Genomic DNA, 24,997 nt, shown 5'->3' with positions numbered 1-24,997 from the left:
TAGTGAGTAATAATACCCTAACTTTATTCCTACAGGAACAGATTAAGATTATTACATAAGAAGTCATTGTGAGGAACAGCAACAAATAAAAAAGTTAAGGCAGAGGCAGAGATCTTTTAAGATAAGGAGAAATGACAATATGGTAAGTAAAAGAGGAAGATATAAGGGAAAGTATGTTTCAATTATGTTTGCTCTGTGAATGCATGCCTTACACAGTACTGCTTTAATTGCCCATTACATACTGTATGTTCACAGCAATGGTAATAAGTTAGTCAATATTTAATTAGTTGATATACCCTTCTTCCCTCTTTGTATAAATCGATCATTCAATTGATGTTATCCCATGCATTTCACTGGGTTGTTTATTTCCCTCATGTCATATTGTTTTAAATACAATACTGCTTTCAAAATCTAGGCTACCAATAGTATTCCAACAAAAGCCTTTGAATGTAAAATTACAGTGGATACTGTATTTTATTTGACATAATTAAACATATCTCAACTTGTTAAGATGTATGGGAAAAGCTTAAAACAGTACTATAAATAAGTAAGTACATTATCTCCATTATTTAGTGTTAAACTACAACCAAGATTATATATTTTCCTTTTTTCAGTTATCATACGAGACATGCTGGATGTCGTAGTGGAAAGAGTGTGTAGCAGGGCTGCAGAGCCAATCACATGACACTCAACGAAGGGGAATTACACAGACATAGTAAAAAGTAGAAGTTTGAATTCTGTGTCACTGTATGATTTCTATAATCTCTTACATTATATTCCAAATATATGTCGAAGTTTAAATTGTAAAATGTTAAAATGTTTATGAGGATTGCACTTTGGGAGGATATATATACATTTCTCATATCAAATATGGCTCCATTTCTGGGTTCTTGGGTGAACACCACCCATCATATGAAACTTCACTTGACTGTTATCATGTGTGTAGCCAGCAAAGCAATGTCATAGAAGCAGACGTTGATCAGTTGTCAGTTGTCAACATTTAAAGGTCTCAATTTTCATTTCTCCCTTATGCTCAGCTGTGAGGTGGGTAAGGAGGGAGTGGGTGGAGTCTAACAGTCCTCTACAGCTCCATATTGCCCAGTTGTTGCTAGGCCACGCCCCATTTGGAGAAAAACCCTGCAATAACTCCACCCTAACGACCTAATCTGTTTGGAAATTCCACACATTATAAAAGCAAAATGACTGCTGTCCCACTTTAAACTCAGTTATAATGAAGCCTGATTTAAAGATGGGTTTGACTGTTTACCTTCCAAGTTCATTCCGGCTTGAAGACATTTCCTGAAGCGGCAAGCTGGACAGTTCTTCCTCCGTATCTTATCAATGATGCAGTCATTTCTCCCCGCACACAGGTAGTTGTGCTGGCCTGTAAAGAGGAGAGGGAGAAGAAGAAGAGGGAAAAACAGAGACATATTAGCTGGCTAAGAAGGTTTGAGAAGGATTAGCCTGAGCAGTATGTATTATGACCACACTAACCACCTGCTGATCATATAGTAAGCCTGACAAGCCTGTGACATTCCTCTGGTGTTAACAGTTTTGCTTCCTCAAGTCTGCACCGTATGGACAATCCAAGCTCTTTCCCACGCATATAAACATACACATATTATATTGTGGCCCATGTACCAAAGTGTTAATTGTACCCATTTGTTTGCAGAACATGATTCATTCTCTTAATAATTCAGTATTTGCTACATGACTAGTATGAGGGAATATACACCGGATGTTGAAACTGTGAAATTATACATTTATATTTAAATTAAGAGGGGAACAATAGATATTTGACAAGAAAAGACTAAATAAATCATTTTTAGAAGAAAGGTTTGTCAGTTACATGCATGCGACAATATTTACAGCAACAGTCTGTTCTCTGGCTTTAATACATTTGAACGTGAAAAGAAAAAGCTGTTTCCGTTGTAAGAAACACAATCTGATTGAAAAATCAAACCAACAATGTACCTCCAGATTTTCTAAATGTACCAAATTACACTCTGTCTGTATTTCTAAGCCTTAAACCAATGTGTTACTACTTAACACTTAGCCTACATATAACAAGTAACGAATATATGATTTAAAAAGGCTTAGTCACCATCAAAAACAACTGAGCACGGTAGTTTTTAGAACATATTATTAAAACAGGACTACGGAATTTTTGTCGGGGACTATTTCTATATTCTTTTTGATTTTGTGTGCTAGTAAATCTAGAATAACACATATTAATGAATGGGAGCTGTTATACCAGTTTAGCCAACCCAGTCTCACATCTAAACGTGTAATAACTACGTTCGTCCACAACTTGGGACGTAGTATTTCTACAAAAACGCCTCTGAAATGGTAAAATCCCTACATTTTTTTTCACCATTCATTTCCAATGGCTGGCGTCTATGTCACGTGATCTTCAACTTTCTCTCCGCAGAAATAAAAAAACATGGCCGACCTTCGTTTTATTCTCGGTATAAAATGCCTATTTTAAGGTTAGTTTGGCCATTAAAATGCGTTTCGATGTCATTTGATGCGAGAAATATGAGTTGTTATTTCAGATTATGTGTGCAGTGGATGTACATGATCTTTAGTTTGCTAGTTATTACGAAGAATACTTCAGGAAATTGTGTAAATACAACGTTTTCATTGTTACCAAGGTGGTTGCTAGGGACGCTGCTATCGATATTATGTCTGTTATGTTGTGTAACTGTTTAATGGTGTTATCTTTATTGCTACCCCCTTCCCCGTCAATTTATAGTGTTGGTCCACAGCGCAAACGTATTAGTTTAACAAAATCCGCATCTAAAATTGTGGCATAGATACGTTATTTTCCGCTGTGCAATTCTCCAACCCAGTCTCACATCTCACATCTCACATCGTCATACTGTAAACACCGGAAACAGACGTATGCAAGATCCTCAGCTCGGTGATTGGACGGTTTAGCTGCAATGCACGTTGGGAAATGGTGTTTATTATCTGAAAACAGGAAGAACTGCCGCCAAAACTGAAAACGTGACGTGGATCATAAATATATCAGCAGTTAAACAACATCTTAGATTTATTTTCACACAATACGTCTCCTTGCAGTATCAACACTAATTCGGCTGACTTTTATATTTGATCCAATTGGTAGATAGGCTGTATTTACACCATAACGGTGCACAGCTGATAGAAAGGGACACCTACTGGTTAAAGCACGTTATTGAATTTTATTATTTGTATTAGATATTAATAGGATCCCTATAAAGTATATTCATTACTCGTTATTCTCTACTAATAGTTAATTAAACCTTATGACTACCCAAGTTTTTCATTCATTGCATAACTACACCGTAGTTGTGTATAATATGATGTCAATAAACCTTAGAAAATCTTGAAATCTTGAAAGGGATGTGCAAAATAGTCATTATATACAGTCTTTAATTAACTATTAGTAGAGAATAACGAGTAATGAATATACTTTATAGGGATCCTATTAATATCTAATAATACAAATAATAAAATTCAATAACGTGCTTTATCCAGTAGGTGTCCCTTTCTATCAGCTGTGCACCGTTATGGTGTAAATACAGCCTATCTACCAATTGGATCAAATATAAAAGTCAGCCGAATTAGTGTTGATACTGCAAGGAGACGTATTGTGTGAAAATAAATCTAAGATGTTGTTTAATTGCTGATATATTTATGATCCACGTCACGTTTTCAGTTTTGGCGGCAGTTCTTCCTGTTTTCAGATAATAAACACCATTTCCCAATGTGCATTGCGGCTAAATCGTCCAATCACCGAGCTGGGGATCTTGCATACGTCTGTTTCCGGTGTTTACAGTATGACGATGTGAGATGTGAGATGTGAGACTGGGTTGGAGAATTGCACAGGGGAAAATAACGTATCTATGCCACAATTTTAGATGCGGATTTTGTTAAACTAATACGTTTGCGCTGTGGACCAACACTATAAATTGACGGGGTAGCAATAAAGATAACACCATTAAACAGTTACACAACATAACAGACATAATATCGATAGCAGCGTCCCTAGCAACCACCTTGGTAACAATGAAAACGTTGTATTTACACAATTTCCTGAAGTATTCTTCGTAATAACTAGCAAACTAAAGATCATGTACATCCACTGCACACATAATCTGAAATAACAACTCATATTTCTCGCATCAAATGACATCGAAACGCATTTTAATGGCCAAACTAACCTTAAAATAGGCATTTTCTACCGAGAATAAAACGAAGGTCGGCCATGTTTTTTTATTTCTGCGGAGAGAAAGTTGAAGATCATGTGACATAGACGCCAGCCATTGGAAATGAATGGTGAAAAAAAATGTAGGGATCCTACAATTTCAGAGGCGTTTTTGTAGAAATACTACGTCCCAAGTTGTGGACCAACGTAGTTATTACACGTTTAGATGTGAGACTGGGTTGGTTTAGCACTTAGATAAGTAGTTCCCTAACTGATTGTGCCATTGCTGAGCAACATTATTGAGTTCTTTGAACATCAATATTGCCTCTTTAATTCACACAGTGTCAATGTGCACCATTATTTGTATTCATGTAATATATACTGCCAAAGGATATGGCTGTGAAAAAACCTCAGTGGGGCTACAATATACTTCCAGCCTGGAACATCTATTTGACGTGATGTTATCATGTCAGCTCAGTAGAATTAGCCAGGGCAGCAGTGCAACAGGGTCAGGCTTTTATCACACACATTACTTCTGTGGCAGAGCCTGAGGAGTGTCACATGAATCCTATCTTTCCAGCATCAACACATTCTTTGAGTTCAGATTGAGACATGATTAATTTAAAAGACAAAATGAACAAGGGATGTGCCATGAGATCTTGCCAAGCATGACATGGTCATCTTTTTAAGTTGAACTATGACAGTCTTACTGCTATGATTAACGAGAATCACCTCTGATCTACCTTATGAGTCAATAACCCAACAAAGAACTTCACTTCTGCTGCAGAGATTGTGTACTGTGGAAAACAGACCACAGGCACCGATTTCGAAATAAAGGTCTTACAACAAGCTTTGTATTTTCATTATAGCCTTAACTTGTTAATTCTAACTATTAGTTACCTAAATATCTATGTTAGAAGCTTAACACACTGGTTTGGAGACAGGTTTTAACCAAATTGTCAGTGACCTAATGACCTTTCAATATATTGAAAATAGTAATATTTAATATATTTTATCTTCTGCTCAGGCTCTGCGAAAAAAAGAAAAAAGCCATTCTCCCACTGAAAATGTTGAAGAGCACCTCTTTTAAAAAAGAGCAAACGCTCCTTCTGGATGACTGTGTGACTTAATTATACTGTACTCCCCCATCGCCAATTACTGTAGATCTGGAGAAGTAAGGTGGAAGGCCTGCTTAGTGTTCATCGTACTTGATAAAACAATAAATATTCCTCTTGTTCTGCCTTTGCTGCCCCGCAAAAGACATGCATTCATCATCATAATTATTCTATATATATATAATTTACACAGTGCCTGTAAACCGGAGGAGAACGCTGGCATTTCTCCTCCTACTTGAAAGACTATGGAGGGCTAGGGTCTGCAAAATTAGTTTATTTTGGGGATTGACTGGATGCTCTGCACTTTCCACTTCCTGCCCGGCGCTATGCAAAGCCTCGCGTCAAAAATAGACCAGCCGCCTATTTTTAGCGGAGCCCAGCGCCGAGACGCTTCTGGGACACTTCTGAGCCGTAACGCGGCGCGTCTGGTGGAATAGCACCCATTGACTAGAGTGGCCGTAACGCGGCTGTAACGCGGCTGTAACGCGGCTGTAACGCGGCGCAGACGGACCCGGTGGAATCCCGGGGTCCCTTGGGACCATAAACATTGTTACTGATCTTTGAAATATCATGTGTTTGATGCAGCCTTTTGAACTAAAGGGCATTCAATACTAGGGCTGGCGCCATTAGAAGAAAGTCAAAATAACACTATGGAGTTAGATATATTGTGCTAATAGTGCTATACATCTACAACAACCACTGTATTCAGAGCAGCCATAAACCTTGTTGTAATGATGTCAAAGCAGTTTTGAACATTGTGTTCAGCCATATGTCTACAGAAAAGATCTTAAAGCCATTAAATTACCACGCAGAGCAACCAATCGAACCAACAAATCACAAGCTGGTTGCCATGCATTCTAGATTCACCACCTGGCAGCTGGCGATAATTCATGTTTATTTCCTTGAGGGAAAATATGAGGAAAAATATTGGCAATTTTTCATGGTGAAAATAAGACAAGAACTAAATAAAAGTTACCTCTAAAAACTATTTCAATTTAATCATCAAGTAAATAAAAACGATTGAGAGAGAGGGACTCATAAAGAAGACATATGTATTACTTATATCTATAATCCCACTGAAAATGAATTAGGCTATCAACAGTCAACATTTTCTTGTAGATATTGACATTAATTGTATTCAGAGTGTAAGGTGTTTTTAATGCAAAACTCAGATAAAGATCTGTATTTTAGTGAATCCCTGCAGTGTAGAGCACAGGTAGCTACAATAATGTCAAGCCATAGTGACCTGCTATGTTCACAAAGCCTGAGGTTGTCAACAACAACACTGTGTGTGTGTCATCATAACAACCTTAGGCAAAAACCAAATGCATATTAAACCCTGGAAATTATGTTTATAAAAAGTGTTTTGAAAACATGTTAAAATCTTACGACACTGAATTACTGAATGTATCTCTAGGTCTGTGACTTATAATCATTTCCACAAATGCTGGGTAATACAGCTCTACAGTATACAGTGTTACAAGGGTTATGGTAAGTGCAACCACTATGTATGTCCTTGTATAATGCTGGCTGCAGACCTCTGTAACACTGGCCTGTGTGGTTACCTTTGCCTTTAACTATATCATTTACATTTTTGATGCAGAGATTTACATTATTTTTCCATCCTCCTGTTTGCTCACAAACAAATGAAGCCAAATGCAGCAGACTGTGTGTTAGAGCAGCAGCAAACACTTAATACAGTATGAGACAGTTGATTAGCTTAGCTTAGCTTAATGATGCTTCATAACAGCAGCGCACTGTGTATGTGGAGAATGGGACTAAATACATTCTGTAATCAAAATCAAGCAACCAGGTGTCTGTACTGTACACTCTACTGTAACAAAGCAGTGTTGTTTCATAATTAACGGCCAATATAAATAATGTTTTTTTTCTAGTTATGAAAATCGCAGAAGTAGTCACCTTTGAAAACTACAACTTATCCTATTTCACATACAAGGGGAATTTATCTGCAGTTGCTGGTGATAGAAGATAGCAGCCTGGGGGCGGCCAGTTGCAGCCATCACTGAAGTCACAGGAAGTTTATGCAAACAATGGTGTGAACAGCCATCTGTGGTGTCAAAGGGACCAGCTGATTCACACCCATGTCCTCGCTCCCTTATCCAGCCTGATCTGCTAACAGGGCCGTCAGAAACGCTTGGTGATTGCTCTGGCTTGGTTTGTAGCCAACAATAGCATAGAGTGGTTGCTCCCTTGGTGCAAAGTTTAAACCTGACCAGTTTCTTAAAGTTCAGCAATTTGATCTAGTTACCAAATCAGACTGTCTGTAAATGAAAGGAATTTATACCCAGCATATGTCCTATTTATTGACCAATCAGATAACATGTGAAAATCACTTTAGTTGATTCACCCGAATGAACTGTAGAGTTCACTATTCAATAATTCAAGTACTTCTAAACCACTTTAACCAAAAAAGGGTTAATTGCGCACAATTCAAGCACATTTTACCATTCATCAGAGACTTTTAGAAATGTAGGAATTTTAGTTAGTAAATTACCTTGAAAACCATTGTTTTAAAACCATTTTTCTACGATTGTAGTATTTATACCACATAAATAAAGCAAAAATAAGTAGAAACAGTAAAACAAATACAGAGAAATCAACAAAACACATGAAAAGCACAAGCAACGAAGAAAAAAAAGGTGATTTTTGACATCACATCTCAGGAGGTTAATTTGGGTCAAGTGCAAAAGAATAGGCCACATTGGAGACAGGGTGTGATTACAAGTATGTGATCTGCCACCCGTGAGGATGATGAGTTGGACTATTCCAAGCAGAGATTGAAGAGCACAAAATCACTCACAGAAGATTTGTGCCGAATTATATTACAGAACATTTGCATGCATTAGCAGATAGCTGGCAGAAGAGGCAATGCGTGTTTCCAGGCAGATTGGTCATATTTCAGTGCTAACATAATACAGGGACATGAGCAAATCAATGGTAATAGTATTACCACCATTATCATAATCAGCATAGTCATCAACATTTTATTTATTATTTATTTGTAGATTATTAAAAGCATTTATTTACCATCTGTGTTTTGTCGTGCTCTCCATCCTTCACCATAAAGACAATGACCGGAGAATGGAAAGGGGGGAGAAAAACAACAATCACAGATTAACTTTCTCAGCGCTACTGTAGGCAGCTCTTTGCAAAGATGAAACTTAAAACAGTTTGAGCGCTGGGCATTTACACCAGCACTACATAATAAAAAGCGGATAAGGGTCACAATCAAACAACACAACAAATTAACCACATTTTCCAGCTCAAATCAAGTGTTACTCTTGCACTACAATTCCTCTGTGCCATTGTTTATACAGCTATTCAAACTTTCCATCAACTCCCATTCAAGTTTTGGTCCTGAGCTGATGCAGAATTATTTTATAACTCCATCGCCTTAGGAATAATATAATCATTTACAATTATTTCAGTAGCAGTGTTAGTGACAGATGTATAGGAAACTGACAAATAATGATAAAGATAATGAATATATGCACAGAATGAGAGAAAAGGACAAGGCTGTCTGCTAATTTGAACTAGAGTGGCTGATTTCTGCATTTAATAATAAGTTCTGGGTCCAGAATAGATAAAGGGTGGTTCATTTACTGTTCACATAGACATTTCAAATGAATGACACAGCTCATAGGTTTCCTTAAAAAGACAGGAAATGGAGAAACAGAAGCAAAGAGAAGTAGAAGGAGATGGAATGCATTGCAGACACACTTAAACATAAATTACTTTCTGTTTGTCAGATGCATTCCTGCCCCTCCCTGCTCAGGATTTTATCAAGGGAATTAGATTCAAGACAAGCGTCTGGATTCACAAACTGCCTGAGACAAGAACCAAAATATGTAATGTTGGCGAACAAAGCAGGAGAATGGCTGTCTTACAAGGCCATTATAATACTATTCCTCCATAAGGCTTAATTGTATCATTAAAGTAACATTTTTAAATAGGCTTCTTTCTCGTGTTATATTATTAAATTAAAATCACTTGGAAGTCAACCCTGCTTTGATACCGGACTTAAAGGAAAGGTTACAAGAGGCAGATACATGCAAGGTCAGAACCAAGACTCAGACCCACATACAGGCATGAACATGATGTGGGTCTGCGAAAGCTCAACAACTACCAACCCCCTATTCCACTCTGAACTTTCCATTTGATAGAATTATTAACTGTTTTGCAGCAGAGACTTTGAATTGCTGAGCAATAGCTTTAGAAGTTGATTATATACAGTATAACTAAAATGAATGAAAGTCCTTGGGACAATATGTATAACGGTAATGGATGCTGAACATTGCAATAAGATACACATGTACGAGGGCGGGACTGTAGAATACGCAATCATGAAAATGCAAATCTGATTACAGCCTGGTGTAAATGTGGCCACTCCATTCAAAACAAAAGTTGGAATGACAATAGTCTTTCATAATTTATATAGCTGTTCACAAACTTAGATTTGTGTAAATACTATCATTCCAATTAGAGTATTTCCATGTGTCATTTCTGAGTGTGTGAGTTAATGCAGGTAGGTAGGTGTGTGAGACTAACCTTCGACGGCTCTCTTGAAGAACACCTTGCAGCTGCCGCAGGTAACAACCCCGTAGTGGCACCCTGAGGCCTCGTCTGAACACACCAAACAGATCTTATGAGTCTGTCCATTGGGCTTGGATTGGCCCGACACTGAAGAATTGCCGGTCTCTCCTGCTCTGGGTGAAGAGCTGAAATGCATACATAGAGAGAAAAATGTGTTAAAACAGGAGAGCAGCAAAGATATTTGTGATAAAATCCAAGGCATGCTGCAGAGGGCTGCTGTACAGGTATAGACAGCCATGATGGTATGTTGTACTGTTGCTAGGAGATAGGAAAACGATGTAGACACATTTGGTGAACAAAGGGAATATAATATGTATGTGAACTGAAAACAGAAATGTTTGCGTTTCCGCATTTTTTTCTGATCAATGTCTTTTACTACGTTGATCTGGACAAGGCTTGATTGTCAGAACGATGGTGGCTATGCTCACAGAATGTAAGCTTAATGTAGAGGGATGTCCAATAGAAAAACAATTCAAACAGGCAAATATCTGGAACTCTATTTATTTTCTGCAATAAAGAACATTGTGGCAAGCCTGAGAAGTTCAGAGTCACTTTGAAAAGCATTCATTTTAATATAACTGACGGTGATGTTGTACTCAGAGGAAGCTCCCTGACTTTAATATAACTTAGGTAATGATTTGTTGATGTTTGTTTACTGTGCTAGCTGATTGTTTTCCTATTTTTTGCTCTTCACGTGTAAGCAGAAAAGTCCAACTCAATGAAGCCTATCAGTAGCGAGAGCTCTTTTTGTCCGTAACTAAGCTCTAAATCTCACTCTAAGCCTCCAATTGTGTTACAATGTAAATGAAGGCTTGTTTAAATCTCTAGAGATACTTGAATGCACACACACACACACACACACACACACACACACAGTTGCAATTATCCCCAACTGTCTATAATTAGACGTAAAGTAACTGAGACACCTGAACTGCAGTGTGAAGCTTAACTAGGCACCAACACACATATGTCGGGAGTATTGAAGGCAAAGTGCCAGTGTGTGCACATGTTAAAGGGGCGTGTTGGGGCCAAACTGATTCCAAATTAGAGTTAGACTGACACTGGTGTGTAATCCATAACAGGAATTTAACAGCATTAGAGGGGCTTAAATATTCACTCCCTTATTTGATGTAGCAGCACACATTACATTGGCATGTCATTGAGCATCACGTACCAATGCCGGCTTGCTAAGCTTGATAATGACTTTGCATGCCGATGCTGTATCATAATGCTAAACGTGTTGTTACTAACCATTTTTGCCTGACATACAGTAAGAGGAGAGAGTATATTTGTGGAACTTGTTAGTCAGTCTCAAAGACCAGGAGCCTTTCTCCCCAAACGAGCAGGACTTAAATTCACACAAGCCAGAGGCTCATGGTCAGTGGAAAGACGACACTTGCTTATGTACATTGGACTGTGCTCAAGGGGGAGAAGAGGTGGTTGATGAGGCACTCATCCAGATAAGAAGTTTAGCAGTAGCTTAACGCTGAACCAGCCAACACATGCAGACAGTTTCAAGTTGTGGTAGGATTCAGAAGGCCATGCCAGCTAACTTTTGGCAGTCATTTGAAAAATATACAATCACTCTATTTTGCAATTGGCTTCAACAAAGTGGGAAGATGGAGCTAGCAGCTTGTTCACAGTCTGAACGAGGGTATGGGACCCTCACAGTCATGACGCTAAAAGATTCAAACTGAAACGGTTAAGCTTGTGTAGTCAAAGTAAAATAACAACATTTATTTTATAATAATAATAATTGTATCTTCATTCAAACATAAAACACATAACTCAGCAACATACCGAGCAAAATGCAAGTCTACACCTACCAACACCTACACGTATGGCTCATTGCAATACTGATCGAACCCACAACTTAGAACTGTTTTTTAAGTCACCTATATACAAACCAAAATACTGTATGTGCTCAACAGTAATGTCCATCTTTAGCCTATGCTCCTCTACATACTGTAAACATCACAGAAAATGTAGTGGAAGACAAAGTTTGTTGTTGATAAGATTTGTCAAAATAGCTGTACAATTTCTCAGTGATGACATTGTTTGTTAATTTGCCTAACTCAGATCACCCTTATCCTAACATGTAAAGCACTATTGTTGGACTGTACAACATCGGCACTCTGCACATTTTGGCAGATGCGATCTAATATGTGTCTTAACTTTGGATCAGCAGTCTGGCAGTAGTAGGGTATTTATAGAAAGGCCCCGTTTGAACCTCCGTTATGAGGAGTATGGTGTCCTGCTATGTGCTCATCTTTCTGGCGCTTTCATTACATGTCAACTTAAAGCTGGATTCTCGTGAAGATGCTGTGAACACTAATTATCGGGTAGTGCTTGACCTGTGATGGCTCTCTTGGGATTGCCCAGTCACCGGAAAAAAAGAAAGACTGCCAGTGAAGCGGGCGATCACATGACACCAACCAACCAAGTGAAGCACGTGTACTGTAGGCATACTGTATGTTTGCTTTCAGATCATTAGATTTGCATTAGCTAAAACGGTAGTATACATTATTGTTATTTGATATATTGACTTAATGATCTTCTCTTTTTATGATTGAGGTAATGTATTTAAAAATGTTTTATTCTTTCCAACCATGATTTCACATGCTGGTAATGTAAAATGACCACAGGGTGGTGTTTGCATTAAACATTTACAACCCCCTGCTCCTCCTCACACTCACATGCTCATCCCTGCTCAGAGCCAACAAGTGTGGCTCTGAGCCATGCAGTGGAGATTCAAGCCTCATTAGGAACGCCACCATGTGCACTTATACTCAGTCACTCACCCAGTTGTGTGTACTGATACTGCACATGTACACATCCCAAACAAATGGACACAGCACACGTACTAACACACAAACACAGACAGTGTGGTACATAGAGGAGGGATTTATTTTACTGTATACATAAACACAATTAAGCAGTTTGCTGCTTTTTCTTGGGTGCGTACAAAATTAGTTGTGTCAGTCAAGCACCAGGTAGAAATTGTCACAAAATCTGAGCAGGCTGCACAGTGTTTACGCTGAGGGATGCCGCCAATCACTTCCCCTCACTATTTTACTTCTAGCTACAAACATACTTTCCCTGTGTAACTAGGGATGGGTACCGAGCCCCGGTATTAAACGGGCCCCGGGGCTGAATTATTAAAGACCGTGGTACCGTTAATCTCCGACGTTATCGGTCTTTTTATCGGTACTGGAGACATCTAAAAAATATGTCATGTGTATTATTGCTACACAAACATTATATTGCAGTTTTAGTGTCGCCAACTCCGTTTCTAATATGCAAAAAGACTGCAAAATGCGTCATTTTTAGTATTTTCGATCTCTCCAATCCAGACGAGAGATCTCTCTCCCCCGTCTGTGTTCGAGGGGGCGGGGCAGTTTACACACACGCAGCTGCATGCAGCAACACACACACACACACGGAGGAGATGGCGGAGAGAACGCGCTCCGAGGTGTGGTTCAACTTTACCCGTCTCGCTCGTTGCCTAAAGTGCAATAAGAGTTTAGCATGTCAGGGCGGTAACACGAGAAATTGGTCTAAACATTTAGCAAAAGTGCTCCACATTCAGACGGAGGAATGCACCGGGTTCGACTGTCTCTCTAGTAGCTCTGTAGCCCCATCCACGAGTAACGTTTCCACGTCAGGTATATTATGTATGCTTGCAGCAACACACGGAGCTAACTCAATGATACAAAAACATGGGTTGATGATTAGAGGTAACTGAGTTATTTAGTTTGTTAAAGTTTCAGCCATTCTGTTCACAGTTCTGTCATCACATTATTTAATACCATTTGTTAAAACGTTGTTGTTTCTTTTGATGTGAAATATTATGTATTTAATTTAAATAAAAAGCAATGTTAGTTTGTTCACAATTTGTTTATTTTCATTTGTCATTTAATCGTTTATTTGAATAGGGACAATGCACATTAATGAACACTTTAGACAAATAATGCTTCAAGTGTAAATATGCCGGATTTTAGCTTTGAGCTAATTTCCATTCGTAGTCCCTGACATACAACATATAGTTCGTTTACCTCATTTTTTTCTCCAAAAGAACCGATAAGAGTACCGTTAAAAGACCGGACCGATAAGCGGTATCGATAAAAGTAGTAGTACCATTAAAACCTTAACGATACCCATCCCTATGTGTAACACATACCAACAACAACAGTGTCAATACTGAAAGGCCGGGCAGAAATATTAGAGGGCCAATAAGATTAAAATATGAGAACAAGAAAGTGAATCCTGCTGACAGACAGCATGTGCCTGCAGGAGTTTGTTAAAAATGCACAATCCTCTCGTATATTTATAGAATGTACAATGTACATCTGGAAGAAAAAAAATCAACATCTTGTCCCAAGGACTCGGTTCAGAATCAAACAAAACCTCCATTGTTGTGTTTTAGTACACTGATAATAATTCAATAACTAGGATGTTAATTTTTTTTATAAATCACATGAACATGCCAACCATTTAATTTAATTGACATAAAAATAGAATCAAATTGGAGCATTAGACAAGTTATAAATGTGTATTACATTTTGTTAATAAGACGAGGTAGTGGAACAGCGCTAATGAAAGGCCACAGCAAACAGAGGGCCTGAAGCAGTATGAGAGTGAACTGGGATGAACTGCTGTGTCACTGGGGAACCGTATACCAGTAACTACAGTGGGAACCCATGAGAGGATTGTTTGTTTCCATTTACACTAATCAAAGTTTTTGGGCCAATGTGTGGGAGCAGAAAGTATGAGATGGGCGGTGGGAGCGTGATGTCAAATATGAAACCATTAACATTGCTGAAGCTTAAAACAACATGAACACACATTAGAGCAGACACTTGGGGAAACTAACATTAAGTGTTGTAACCAAGTTGTTTAACAATATTAAAACCTGCATCATTTTGGATAAAAAAAAGCATTTTATCTGTTCCCTTTCAGACCATAATTATACATACTAATGTTGATAAGATCTTTGTCTGAAACCATTAGATCATTTTAAATATAGTCTTTCTAAATCAAGTTTGAAACATTTTGGATGTCTTTCATCGCTATTGCATTTTTTATGTTTATCTACTATCATTTTAAATTTGTAAGTATTTGTTGTTTTCACAACAGCACTGAGAATGCAGGCGGTAATAAAATACAATAGAAGATTTGATTGTAAAATCCAATCACTAGTTAGCTGAATAGTTATGAAGTCATGTTGGTTTCTGCAAAATATATTGTTACATATTTGTAATGGCATATAATGAACATCCTGCATGCTCTGCCTACTCTCTGATAATTAATGGGTTTCCTGGAAGGCCATATATAATTGGAGACCTATAGAAATGGACTGTATTGTACGTTTGAAAGTAAAAAGACATTATATTACTTGTGCACATTCGTGTTTTTTTTTGCAGATTAGCCTTTGGTGGTTCCAGGACAAAACACAAACACCAGCCTTTGTGGTTAAGTCAGTATCTCAAACAAAAGTATAATTTAACATTACAATAACAGGATTGTACATGTAACACAAAACATCTAATTAAGAAAAACATAATGTGATATGCTTTGATGCTAATGATGTCATTTCAACAATGATTGAAGCAGGTCTGTATTCAAATGTTATTGTAAGTGTGTGTAATAAATGCAATATATGTAAATCCTGTGCAGCCCTAATGCATGCATCATCAGCCCATTATGTAAAAACAAAAATGTATCTGACTTTTTAATCTTTGTTGTGTAATATTACTGTACATTTCCCTTCATGCCTTTCCACATTCACTTCCTCTCTCTCTCTCCATCACATACGACTATCTCTCTCTCATCCTCTCTCATTGCTCATTCCCCCTCTTCCTCTTTCTCTCACCCCGCCTCATCCGCCAAGGTTATATAATATTCGTATTACTGCTGTTGCTGCCTCCTCCCCCCTGCACTCAGCCGCTCAGCCAATCCAGAGCCACTAGTGGCAGGAAGTATGGAGGAGGTCAGGCGAGTCATGGGATTATCCAACTCACCTACCCGGAGACAAGCGTATGTGTGTGTTTTCTGTGTCTGTCACTAATAGGAAGCTTGCTATGTGTGAATTTGTGTTCATTTGTGTGTGTGTGTGTGTGCGCGAATGTGTGTGTGTTCATTTGGTCTTTGAATTACTGAGTGGAGCCTTTGGTTGCTAGAGAGGAGCACAGTTATAAAGCTACCCTTGTTTCAGAAATCATCATGTGATTGTGTGATGACTCCCTCTTTTCTTCTTTCGCTCCCTCCCACTAAACTCCACTCACCCACCCACCCCTCCTCACATCTGAGTCTACATCTCCGACATAGTGATGTCACTTCAATCATCATTGCACTGCATCCGCTTAATCTTCCCACCCCAAACATACCCAGAATAGTCTCAGTTGTTTTCAGATAGACGCACCCGCAGCGTATTTTCTCACGTGAAGCAGATGCTGAGGCTAGTTCATTTAAATGTACATACACTACTTGTAGCTATGATATTAATGATTGGTTGCTTCCTAGAAAACAAAGGGCAGAAGAGGTGTTACATTGTTATAACCCTAACCCTAACACCTGGTTTCTTATAACCTCTCTCTAACCATCACCGAGACGTTTTAGTGCCTAAACATATCCAAAATGTAGCCATAGCAGTAGGGCTGTGCAATTAATCGTATTTTAATCTCGATTACGATTTTGGCTTGCAACGATTACGAAAACAGCATAATCGAAATAAAACGATTATTTTGCTGCATTCCCTTTCGCAATGATGCTCTCAATTTGTCTTGCGTTAAACATCCTGCCCACGCGTGCACTTTCGGCCCTCCCTAAAAGCCCTCTCGACCAGGTTGTGTTGTGACTTGCAGTGTGTTTAATAAATCCATATAAACACGTTACAAGGGAAGCTTTGGTTGCCGTGTCTCCATACTCCGGTCCTCCATGCTCCGGTCTCTAGCGTACAGTCAACTTTTACTAACCTCGTCAAGCCGGAGCCTCTCAGCTACTTCCGGTTTCCGGATAAGGGGTTACCAAAGAGAGAGTACTGCGTGGAGCAGTATACTTAAACATTACAGGTTGTGAGTGACATTAGTCATCATATGTATATATGTTTAGTAGGTTGTGGAAGTGCGCTCCAAAATATTTGTTGATCTTTATTGGTATTTATTATTATGATATTATTTATTTAAATGTAGATATAAAAGTATAATTTTATTTTTATTTATTTTTTATTGGTTTTTCAGTTGAATTATACTTAAAGTTCAGGGTAATCAACTATTAAAAACATACTTTTCAAATTATTATTATTTATTTGTTTAAAGTTAAATAAGTGAATGTTTTCAAAGTCAATGAATAATTGTATTTAATAATCGTGATATCAATATTGACCAAAAATAATCGTGATTATGATTTTTGCCATATTCGAGCAGCCCTACATGGCAGTGGCCGTTTAGAAATGTTGTCTTGCCTGTAGGGGTACCAATACACTCAGTTGGGATAAGCAATATATTGACATTATATCCATATCATGATATTCAAGTGTTGTCTTTACCTGGTTTTAAAGGCTGCATTACAGTAATGTCATTTTCTGAATGTACCTGTTCTTTTATTCGCCTTAACCACTTTGTCATTAACTGATCATTATTTATCAACATTTTCATTGTGTGAATATTTTGTGGAAGGATCCATAGTCAATCCTACAACGTTGTCACAATGTTGATAACATTTCATATATCTTCTGAATAAAATGAGTCTGCTCTGTTCTGTTCTCGTCACCAGGTCTGAACATAAGTTTGAATTAGGGCTGTGCAATTAATCGTATTTTAATCGCAATTACGATTTTGGCCTGCCACAATTACGAAAACAACATAATCGAAAAAAACAATTATTTTGTTTTGCTAGGTTGTGACAGTGCACTGCAACATATTTTATCTAATTAATTTTTATTTATCATATTTATATATGTTTAGTAGCTTGTTGAAGTGCGCTCCAAAATATTTGTTGATCTTGTTTATTGGTATTTATTATTTTGATATTATTTATTTAAATGTATCATTTATTTTATTTATTTTTGTATTGGTTTTTCAGTTGAATTATACGTTCAGGGTAATCAACAGTTAAAAAGACACTGTTCAAATTATTATTTGTATTTGTTTTAAAGTTCAATAAATGGATGTTTTCAAAGTCAATGAATAATCGTATTTAATAATTGTGATATCAATTATTGACCAAAATAATCGTAATTATGATTTTTGCCATAATCGCACAGCCCTAGTTTGAATATAACGAAGATATATTGTTTATTGAAATTAAGTGAGATTACAAATACATGAAATTACAATACAAGTCAAATTGAAAATGTGTATGAGCATTTATAATATTAGTATAATACTATTAGATTATATTATTCCTGCTAAATTAAGCCACATTGCCATTAACAATTGCTTTTATGCTTTTGGACAAAGAGTGCCACTCAACATATAAATAAATAACAGAGGTATATAAACCGCTCAAGGGATCCAATATGTGCCTTTTTCTGCAAGCAGACAAGAACAAGAGAAAATTAAGCTTCAATACTGTGAGTGACCTGGCCTCAAGGCTGCGCAATAATTCAATATCTCTGCTTATTTTCTTTCAGCAGAATCATGTTGTGAGAATCAGGGGATATTGAGGATATTGTGACACATGATTACATTGTCAAAACAGATGATAAGTGTATTGTATTCAAAAAGTGATAAAACAAGGTTATGAAAAACAATAGGGAATATCAGAGGATTGTTCAACACCATGTCTGATGTTTGATTATCTTCCAGTTTAATATGACAGACGTAAATGTGATTATTCAACAAATGAGTTTTTATGATTTTAAATCAGCATCACCCAGCAAACAACAGGAGGCTTATCTCTTTATATAGGCCCTAGCCACACGGAGACGGTAACGAAAACGAACCGAATTCGATATCAAAAAAGTCTTCCGTCCACACGCAATCGGCACCAGAAACATGTCCGTCCACACGAGACCGCTCGACCCGCTGGAGACGCTGTAGTACATATGCCGGGCCTGTAAGTGGCGCTGTACTTCCGCCACAAAATACACCAAAAGCAGCGAAGAAGACTTCACGAGCATGCATGGTTGACATGGTTGCCCTTCTGTTTATTCTCCACGGTGGATTTAGCAGCAGAGGTGGGGAGAGGCAGGGGCCAGGGCTCTGGCTCTTTTTCTCCCTCCCCGAGGCAAGCGTGTGCTCCTGCTGTAAATCTCCCCGGTAGTCCACCAGCAGATGAAAAACACCCACCTCTCCGCCTCTTCCAAGGGACGAGGGAACCGTGCGGCAGAGTTTCTGTAAGAATTTTTTTCCGCCGGTCAACATGTTCGTTAAAGTTGAAATCTTCCGGACAAAATTATAAAAGTGCCGGTCAAAGGTCTTCTTTGTTATTTATTGAGCTTTAAAACAAATGAATAACGACTCTATATAATCATATAAGAATAATACACGGAGTCTCTCTTTTCCTCCCCTTCTCCTGACAGCCTGTCAGTATTTTCGTTATCAGGAAATGATCGTATAGGGCGTAGACACGGAGCCGTTTGGCCCCCCAGAGCGTTGCGTCCGCAGATCTACCCACCTTGGGACCCATTATCGCCTCGTGTGGCCGAACCGTCTATAGAGAACTGTAGCGGATACGACCCGTATCGTCTCCGTTTGGTGTGTGTGTGTGTGTGTGTGTGTGTGTGCATGTGTGCATGTGTGCATGTGTGCAGAGCAGGGCAGCCCTGTACAGAACAGATAAGAGTAAAGAGATAACTGAAAAGTGTGTTAACAGGACAGACAGCTAGGTCTTTTCAAATAACTTTGATGTACTGTACAGGAAAATGTAGAGCAGAGACAGTGTAGAGCAGATGCATGACGGACACAACTTCTACTGTCCTCTCGGAGAAGGGTACGGCTTAGGCTAGATGAGGCCACATGTTAAATCCCTGGAGCGTAGCTACGCTGTATTGGAATGTGGAGCTTTACAGGAAATTGGGCCACATGGTGTAGACCGCAGGGATCTAAATGAAGAGTAATGGCACAGTCTTTCCTTGTTATATCAATATAAGTTATGTTCTACAACACTATAAGATCGTGTTCATCTAACAAGATATTGATGATCCACTCAATTAAACTGGTAATTTTCCTGAACATAGTGATATTTATTTATTAAGTGTATTCATGGCCCATTCATTTTACAACAGCAAGGACAGTATAATTGCTGTCCAGGTAAGACTAACTACAATCTGAATAAAAAACTCTCAGTTTAAAATGTTGTGTTACATACAAAATGCATATGTAGATGGGTTTTTTGTTTTATCAAGAAAAAGGTTTGGATTTACTGTAGGTTAAAAGCATAGGCAACTTCTGTGTTTCTTTAAAGAAATAGCTGATCAACAGAACATTTACCACAACCTAGGAGAGTTTTGTGTGTGTGTGTGTGTGTGTGTGTGTGTGTGTGTGTGTGTGTGTGTGTGTGTGTGTGTGTGTGTGTGTGTGTGTGTGTGTGTGTGTGTGTGTGTGTGTGTGTGTGTGTGTGTGTGTGTGTGTGTGGAACCTTCAATTGCTCCCTGCAGATTCGATTTGCTGCTGACACATTGTGCGTCTTAAATCAGATAGATGGCCAGGGCCTGAGGGCACAGAGCACCCATTTCCCCTGGTGCCCTTATGTAATTAGCTTTCACTTAGCACCTTAATGCTTTGCCCCCCCCCACCACAAATGACCCACATGAAAGTCTCTTCCCTCCCCTTTCACCCACTCTTCTCTCGACTCTTCTTCACTCCTCCTTTCTCCCACCCACAACAGCATGATTTAAAGGCCACTTTCTTCTCTCAACAATTCATTATGTATTACCACAAATGCATCTACTAATAATAGCCTAATGCTGTGTTAGCATTTTAAAAGAGCAAATGTTTTCAAAGAACAGTTTTATTGTAAGGTCACTTTCCCTTGTGTTGCAGGCAGCAGTGACATGCAGCATGTTAGCCGACAGCGATTACATAAGAGACAACTAAGCACAGCTGTATAAATATTTTTCAAGGCCATAAACATGTAAATAGTGTAATGTCTAGTGTTCACTCACACTAAAACAAGGAAGCAAATCAAAAGAGACAGCAATTTGTCAACTGACTAAATAAAGAAAAAGGGAGTGGAAAGGAGTGGTTTTGCTGTGGTGCAGTGATAAGATAAACATCTAAAACTCATACCACAGTTTGGCCTTCATTTACTTGACAAAAACATATAAAAGCTTTTAACATTTCACAAAGCAGAGAATGAGGGCTGTATACAGCCCACTTTACACTAAATACAGAAGCTTTAGGTCTGGCCTGATATAGCTCATTAAAATCAGTGTTGGTGTCTGAGAAAACACAGGCGACAACTAGCTAACATCACTGCCAGTGAACGGGCGCCATTGACTTCTTTCATTCAATTAACATTATATGACTGCCCGCTAGCAACCATTGAATAGAGCTGGCACTAACGTGAACCAAAGTGTGGTAGCTTTAAAATTGATCTTTTCTTCCTGTTTCGTCTCTCTACTGAGATTATGTCCTGGTAATGGTGTTCGTGATATTTCCATCGGGGTGAATCTGAGGACAGGCCTGTAGCCTTAATTATTTTGGATGAGTTCAGGTTTCTTTTAAAGTGGGCGTCTACTAAGCCCAACCCTACTGTAGTCAGTGTGTTTGGTTGGTCTGCTGCCAACAGCCTGAGTGATGATGGAAAATGGGTCACACTTACAGGAAGAAAGGCATGCAGGCTGAGCTAGGAGGCTGGAATGCAGAGAAAATGTCCACAGCAACAGCAGCAACATTAGCACAGGAGAGCAATGACATCCTACGCTGCTAATGACGTGTTACATTAACATATGCTCCCTAAACAGATCAGAAATGTACCAAATGAACAGGAACCAAAGATTTGTTAAGCCACGTGCTAATGATGCCTGCAGCAATAACATAGACCGGGGGTATGACTTAGAAATGGATCTCAGCTGTGTGAACTGTACTGCTTTGTGCAATGTAATCACTTTGCCAAACTGGTTTCCGGTAATGGAGAAGTCTGTCTAACATGACAAAGTATTTACTGCAGTGGGACGAGAATGCAGTATCACAAGTACATGAATCGGGCAGATCCAGATTAATAAAACATGCATGAAAAGACTGAAAATATTTAAATTGTTTCAACAAAATTCCGTGTCACTTCATATCTCTGACTTGTGTTTCTAGCAGACTAACCCTTTTATCCTTATATAATTTGTTTGTTATTTCGGTTTCTTTTTAGTAAGCTGATAATATGGAATCAGAAGCAGAACTCAACTGCTATCATATGCAAACATCGTGATCTTCAAAACCATTCTCTAGACTTTTTATGTATGTTTCTTTTCTTGGAAGTACAGGCTACAGTGTTTCCCACAGAAATTGATTCTATTCAGCAAGAAAAGCCAAAGGCCCCTTAACCTATTCGGGTGGCCCACGCATCCATACCCCCCTCAAATAAGAAAATACATGTGAGTTCATGGCTACTGTAGACAACGTTCTTGTTGCTCTGTGTTGCGTTGTTAATGAGTGAGACACACCGGAGTTGAGGATCTGTGGGGTTTATTCTCCCAAAAATATAATTTACAATGTAGGCATTTAGCAGACGCCTTATTCCAAAGCAACTTACAATGACTAATTACAGGGACATTCTCCCTGGAGTAACTGAGGGCTAAGTGCCTTACTCAAGGGCACACTAGTAGTGGTGTTCCAGGCGGGATTTGAACTCGCAACCTTCCAATCATCAGCCCACCTCACTATCCCAGTGGTTCTCAATTGGTGGGTCGCGACCCACTTTTCCCGTTTCGAGTGGGTCGCAGATGTGTGAGAGAAGTCAAACTTTTATTTTGAAGGCCCGATTTTCTAACGCTGTGCATGCAGTAGGCGTTGGACTGGAAGTACCGGAGACCATAAACGGTTTTGAAAACGTCTGTCAAGTAGTGATCATATTCTCAATAAAACATCTTTGCTGATGTTTTTTCGAGTCTTCTGGCCAATCAGAATCAAGATTGTTGCCGGAAGTCCCCACGGAGAATAACTTTGCGGTAGAACTACTCTTTATACATCCATGGGTACAACTTCAGATCAAAATGAACACATAATGAAATATGACCCCCGGTTTGATGATTGACAGGTCACAGAACAATGGGGGCTATCTACCCTTACCCACAATTTAAAGTAATTCACACAGCTCTTCTCTCTGTGTGGAGCAGCAAGTTCAGCTGTCAGAACAAAGTGCAAAACAAACAATGGCATCAAATATTATTAATATGTCGGGTAGTAATAGATTTATTTATTTTCATCTCAGAGTGTACCAGAATGCGTAGTTTATATGTTAGTATTTCTAAAAATCTCCTAGGGGAGGATCCCCCCAGACCCCCTTCTGGGGTTGGGGTTTCAGCATGTGTGCCTTTTTATTATTTATGTTATACAGTTCAGCTTTGATTCCATCATCTCATTAAACCTTTTTTAAAAGCATTCTTTAGTTCTGTGAAGGGATATAAGGGATATATGCACTGTACTTCACTTTAATTAATATTGTATGCTGAAAAGCATATATGTTACAGCACGATTTTTTGTTGAATAGATTTGAGTGGTTCAAAATTTCGGGTCGCGATTTATTGACTAAGGACAAAGTGGGTCCCGAGGCCTGACCAGTTGAGAACCACTGCATTAGACCACCAAAAAAGAAAATTATTATTATTTTTTTTTTTATGAGATCCATTTGTGGCGGACAATATTTAATTGTGGCGGCCCGCCACCAATCAATGTATGGGAAACACTGGGCTATACAGGCAAGACAGCTATCCAAAATAAAAGATTCATGGTGCACTGTAGACTGGAAAATGTGCGTCCTTCCAGCTATACTTCTTTTCTGATTGTTTGTTGAAGGACAGCATTGAAATGCAGTTCTGCTCAGGCAGCCTGCTCTCAAGTGCTGGCTTACTGTATTTATACAGTATATTCATGGGAGGTATACAGGACATATTTGGCTTGTTAGTTCATGCGAGCAGCCGCGCCTAAGACACTACTTCTCTAGCACTCTGTCATAAAAATGTGTACGGACTCGTTAGCATTCATGATTAAAGTTCATGTGCACGTTTTTTTAATCCCAGTGTGATAAGATCTTCTACTGTAATTCGGGCTTCAACAAAAGCCATTGTGAAGCACTGTATTTAAGAAATTAAGGAAAGGTAACAGACAAGATGTCACTGAAATGCAAAACAATAATTCTGTGCTGCAAAGTAAATACTTTACCACTGTAAAAACATTTGGAGATAGTTTTTTCGTCGAGCCCCATTTGAAAATACTGGGTTGGTACCAGAGAAAAAAGGGCATAACATTTTCATTTATTCATTTTTGGTGAAGAAAAACAACATCCTGAACGGATTGAATCCTTGTGAAGGAGTCTACTTTCCTTCAGGCAACTCAATGTCTTCATGGCTAATCATGATCATTTTCTTTACCGTTGTCTCATCTGTAACAGACTTATTTATAGCAGACAGTAATATGGGCCAGAGTGGCTAAGCAGTCGCATCATAATAAAGACAAAGCAAAACAGCACAGAACAGCTCATCCAGCCTGCAGGCAAAGCTGTGTGGAAGGAATAAAAACACTAATGAAACAGAGAAATGTCCGGGGCGGGTCATACACAAAGAAAACAAAAAACACACACATATTAATTGCAAAATAAAATGTTTTGGACAACAAGGCAAACCAATGATTCATGCATGTGTATTTGAATTGACTCCAGCCATGGCCAAAAGGTGCACTTCAACCAAGCGTAGTTAAATATTGAGCATTTATTAGAAAACTGAAGCAATGTTAGTTTATAGCGGCTGTGGAAGTTAAAGTGAGGCCTAAGTGAGGTTTTCGAGGCCAGAATCAAATCAATGTTCTGACTGCATGAAAGAAAAATGCAGATATGAACACACAAATCCAATAGCCTTATATAAATTATTCTCAAAACAGCAAACTAATAACACGTTTTGCCTGCAGCCCATGCAACTTTACTC

The 24,997-nt window shown here is 38.6% G+C and overlaps 1 protein-coding gene across 1 annotated transcript in view; it reads right to left on the bottom strand.

Annotated features, from left to right (window-relative positions):
• LOC117490218 (glucocorticoid receptor-like) overlaps positions 1–24,997 on the bottom strand; it is a 69,508-nt gene that overhangs the window by 15,212 nt on the left and 29,299 nt on the right. Inside the window, exons 3-5 of the mRNA XM_034139840.1 lie at positions 9,877–10,046; positions 8,356–8,382; positions 1,268–1,384 (exon numbers count right to left, since the gene is read on the bottom strand). Of these exons, the coding sequence (XP_033995731.1) occupies positions 1,268–1,384; positions 8,356–8,382; positions 9,877–10,046 (314 nt within the window). The remainder of the gene's footprint in view (positions 1–1,267; positions 1,385–8,355; positions 8,383–9,876; positions 10,047–24,997) is intronic.

Source organism: Trematomus bernacchii, unplaced genomic scaffold (assembly GCF_902827165.1).
Source record: "Trematomus bernacchii unplaced genomic scaffold, fTreBer1.1, whole genome shotgun sequence".
Taxonomy (NCBI): domain Eukaryota; kingdom Metazoa; phylum Chordata; class Actinopteri; order Perciformes; family Nototheniidae; genus Trematomus; species Trematomus bernacchii.
This window is presented reverse-complemented; position numbering and strand designations above follow the sequence as displayed.